The sequence below is a fragment of the Pteropus vampyrus genome, unplaced genomic scaffold, assembly GCF_000151845.1.
Source record: "Pteropus vampyrus isolate Shadow unplaced genomic scaffold, Pvam_2.0 Scaffold343, whole genome shotgun sequence".
Taxonomy (NCBI): Eukaryota; Metazoa; Chordata; class Mammalia; order Chiroptera; family Pteropodidae; genus Pteropus; species Pteropus vampyrus.
Window position 1 is genome coordinate 974273 of NW_011889124.1, and position 4323 is coordinate 978595.

Below are 4323 nucleotides of genomic sequence, written 5' to 3' on the forward strand. Positions count from 1 at the left end.
TGACAGGCCGTGCCTCAGAGGTCCTTCTGGGGATCAGGCACGATGACGTGTGTCCGGCGCTGGGCAGGGCCATCCGAGCGGTGCTCAGGGTGCTGGCGGCGACCGTCAGTCCCACCTGCTTCACGAAGACGCTGTGCCTCGGGCTGACCCGGGGTCAGCGGCCAGACCTGACCCTGAGGCCCAGGGCCTCCCAGCAGTGCCCTCCCTGGGCACAGGGTCAGCAGCCACTCCGGGTGGGGACGCAGTGGTAGCCGCTTCGTCAGAGGATGAGGCCTGCTGGGGCTGCGTGCAGGGGGCCGGGGCTCGCGTGTGTCCTGGGGCTGTCCCGTCGTCCCACGGGCTCTGAGACGTGGGGGGAGAGGAAGCCGGCCCTATCTGGCACCCCTTGCCTCTGGTGTTGGGAGGGGGCCCCCAGGCAGCAGTGGGGGCGGGGGTGCGTGTGAAATGCCAGCTGCTGCTGTTAGGGTCTGGGGCTGCGGGGTCAGCGTGAGCGGTGGCGGCAGCCCGGTCCAGACAGCTCGTCCTCCCGTCGTGGACCAGCCCTCGGGGGCACCTCACGGGCGCTCAGTGCCTGAGGCCACAGGCCTGTTCCCGGGGCAGGAGCAGAGGGACAGCCGCCGGGCAGTGCCCCGGGAGCCCGCACGCCCTGGCGGTGACCCCGCGGCTCCGCCCTGGGACGTGCCCTGGGGAGCAGGACGCCCGAGGACGACACGGGCGCCCGGGCACGGCAGAGCTGCTCACCGCAGCGGAACCGCTGTGGTCGATGACGAGGCGTCCCTGGGTCCCTGGGCGATGACGCACACTGCCGGTGTGGAGCCGCTCGGCGCCCCTCCCCCGGGCCCAGGGACCGCGAAGCCACCCGGACGACAGGCCGGGGCACCGCGCTCCCACCCTGCGGTAACGGCCACTGAACTCTGCGCCCTCGGCGGCCCGCACCGGGGCTCGGGGCCTGGCGGTCAGGGCGCCACGGAGGGTCTGGGGCCACGGTGTGGCGTGGGCGAGGCTGGCTCCACCGGCTCCGGCCCTGGGCACGTTCTCGGTCAGGCCGCCCCACCCCGTGCGCCTTCTTCTCCTTCTGAGGGCCCCTGCCTAGGACACAAGGGTGTCCGGGACGTGCGCCCGAGACCCCCTCACACACAGGTGACTTGCCGGGTGCCGAGGACCCAGCAGAGCACACGTGGGTCCGGACACCCTTCCGCCCCAGAGGGAGTCTTGCGGGATGTACTCAAGTCAACGCTCACAGCCCGTGTGCTCGTCACGGCTCCACACGGGAGCCCCGCACCAGGCAGAGGGGCCAGCTGTGGGTGGCCTGGGCCCCAGCACCTGGGGACGTCCGGCCTGGGCCCAGTGAGCTCCTGGTCTGTGCACAGGCGGCCCTGCCGGGTCAGCTCAGACTCTCCTCACGCCCGGCCGCGCCCCTCCCGTGGGGGCCGTGGGGTCCCCCTGGGTACCAGAGTCCACCCATCGTTCCCTTCGGGGCTGGGCTCAGGTCAGCTGACCCCGTCCCCTCCCCCAGGATACCGCGAGGGCTTTCTCTGGAAGCGGGGCAGAGACAGCGGGCAGTTTCTGAGCCGGAAGTTCGTGCTGGCGGAGCGCGAAGGGGCCCTGAAGTACTTCAACAGAAGCGACGTGAGCCGGCCGGGGGGCGGGGGCTCGGCCGCGGGCGTCGTCCTGGCCCTCCGTGTGGGGCTGTGGTGGCTGGACGCTGGCCCCCGGCCAGCAGTGCCATGTCCTCAGCTTCCCCCACTCCCTTGGGGACATGGCCCCTGGAGACCCTCCCGTCCACTCCTAGGTCATAGCCACTCGCAGGGGCCAGGCCTGGGTGGGGCCTGAGAGGGTGGGGACTGGCTGTGGTCAGCAGGAACCCCACCAAGCCAGTACGTGTTGGGGGGACCTGTGCGCTGGGGTGGGAGGGTCCTGGAGGCCCTGCCCCAGACAGCTGTGGGCAGCTCCTGGCCGCAGCCCCGTGCCCCCCGCACCTGTACGATGGGAAGAGGGAGGGCGGCTGGCACTGGGTGGGGCAGACCAGATGGACTGGTGCGGAGGGGGCCTGGGCTGGGGGCGGTCTGCCCGGATGCTGAGTGCCTGTCCTCATCCCCTCGGGGGCGGGGGTACCGCAGACTTAGATCAGGAAACCCAGGCCCACAGAGGGCCAGGGACTTGCCTGCGGCCACACGGCACAGCGGCCTGCAGCCAGCGCCCAGCGCCGCCCACCGTGCTAAGGCCCAGCCTCGCTTCCCAGGCCAGGGAGCCCAAGGCCGTCATGAAGATCGAGCACCTGAACGCCACCTTTCAGCCAGCCAAGATCGGTCACCCTCACGGCCTGCAGGTCACCTACCTGAAGGACAACAGCACCCGGAACATCTTCATCTACCACGAGGACGGGAAGGTGGGTGCGAGGCCGGGCCGTGGCGCTGGGGCAGCCCCGCCAGGCGCCTCGGGAGAGCTAGAGGCCACCGGCCCGCCCTCCATGGCCCGAGGGACGCCGGCCGGTCCTCTGCTGGCGACCCAGAGTGCATGGGGAAGGGAGGGTGGCCGCAGACTGGGGGGGCAGTCGCAACATTCTGCCCTGCGGCCGACCCACTGCCCCCCACCTGCCATCTCGGGGTGGGGGGCCAGGAGAAAGCCCTCAGCCATCCTTCTGTCCCCGGGGGGGCCCCTCGTCGCTGTGGCTTCACGTTGTTTCGGTCCCACGTGTACGCGCGCGTGGTTTAGAGTGAAGAGTGCTGAGGCCTGAGATGGGACGCGGGCTCCGTGCGCCCCGCCCCCCGGCTGCTTTCCTGACTGGCCATCGGGACTGTGTCACGGGGGCGGTGCGCTGGCGCCAAGCACATCCACACTGGCTGTGGCCGTCACCGCCGTCATCCGCAATGCCATCGTCCCAAACAGGGACCGTCCCCATCACACACTACCCCCCCAGCCCCGGGCACCTCTGACGGCTCCCGGTCCGCACATGAGTGAACTCACACAGCGCGTGTCCTTTCGTGACTGGTTGATGTCACTCGGCACACTGTCCCTGAGGTCCGCCATGGTGCAGCAGGTGTCGGGGTTTCCTCCGTCTATAGGACTGGGCAGCACCCCACGGCTGGGGGACCCCCCGCGTCTCTCAGTCGTCCGTCAGCGGACACCTGCGCGGCCCCACCCGGCGGCTGCTGTGAGCTCGGGGCACAAACACCTCTTGGAGACCCGATTTTGGGGCACAGACCTGAAGTCCAGTTGCGGAGCGAATGAATCCATGTTGTTTACTTGGCGACGTCCACCTGCTGCCCCCGCGGCCGGCTGCTCGTGGCCACCAGGCGCCCCTCGTCCACGCCAGCACGGGCCACACCGGTCAGTGGCGAGTGGGCGTCTTGGCCCCGTTTCCCTAGTGACCAGTGACGTCGCGCTTCTCGTCCTGGCCGTCGTGCGTCTCCCTCCGAGAAATGTGTCCAGTCCTTGTGCGCTTCTGGATCGGGCTGTGTTCCTGCCCGGAGTTACTGTCCTCCGGGCGGTGACCCCTCCTCAGGCAGCAGAGGTGCCCTGCCGTCTGCGGGAGCTCGACTCTGTCCACAGTGTCTTTGATGCACAAAGATGTGGAACTGTCACGAAGTCTCATCTGATCCATTTTCCGTGTGTTTCCTATGCCTTCGGTTTTATAATCAGGAAATTATAGTGTTTTCCTCCAAGAGTTTTACTGTTTCAGGTGTTACATTTAGGTCCGTGATTGACCCCGAGTTAATTCTTGTGTGTGGTGTTGAGCGGGGGTCCAGCCTCACTCTTCTGCATGAAGAGTCCAAGTCCCCAGCACCGCGTGCTGGCGAGACGGTCCCCACTGAGTGCTCACGGCTCCCTCGTCAGCGTCGTTGGCCGCGCGTGCGGGTTACTCCCGGGCCTGTCCGTCTGTCCGTCTTGCCGCGCTGATTGCTGGGGCTCTGGAGTCTGTTTTGAAGCCAGGAAGGGTTGGGCCTCCGGTGTGGGTCTTCCTCTTAAGGGGTGTTTGGCTTTTTCCTGTTCTGTTGAGAGCGTGTGTGAATTTTGTCACGCGCAGTTGGTGCATCAATTGCGACAGCCGTGCTTCTTCCTTCGCGGGTTACTGGGGTGTGTTACGGCGGCCGATGTTGGCGTGTCGAACCGGCCTTGCGTCCCAGGAGCGAATCTCACTTGGCCGGGGTGTAGGACCCCAGCGAAGCAGCCGAGGCGGGTCCGCGGCGCTCCGCGGAGGGGCTGCGTGCGTTCACCGTGTGTTCACCGGGGCGTCGGTCTGCGGTGTTTCCTGCGGTGTCTTTGGCTCCGGGTCAGCGTCGTGCTGGCCTCGGGGAGTTCGGAATCGGTCCCCCGGCAGGG

General features: G+C 68.2%; 1 protein-coding gene across 1 annotated transcript in view; it reads left to right on the forward strand.

Annotated features, from left to right (window-relative positions):
- ADAP1 (ArfGAP with dual PH domains 1) overlaps nt 1–4323 on the forward strand; it is a 47807-nt gene that overhangs the window by 37291 nt on the left and 6193 nt on the right. Inside the window, exons 4-5 of the mRNA XM_023522377.1 lie at nt 405–1629; nt 2243–2389. Coding sequence (XP_023378145.1) covers nt 405–1629; nt 2243–2389 — 1372 coding nt within the window. The remainder of the gene's footprint in view (nt 1–404; nt 1630–2242; nt 2390–4323) is intronic.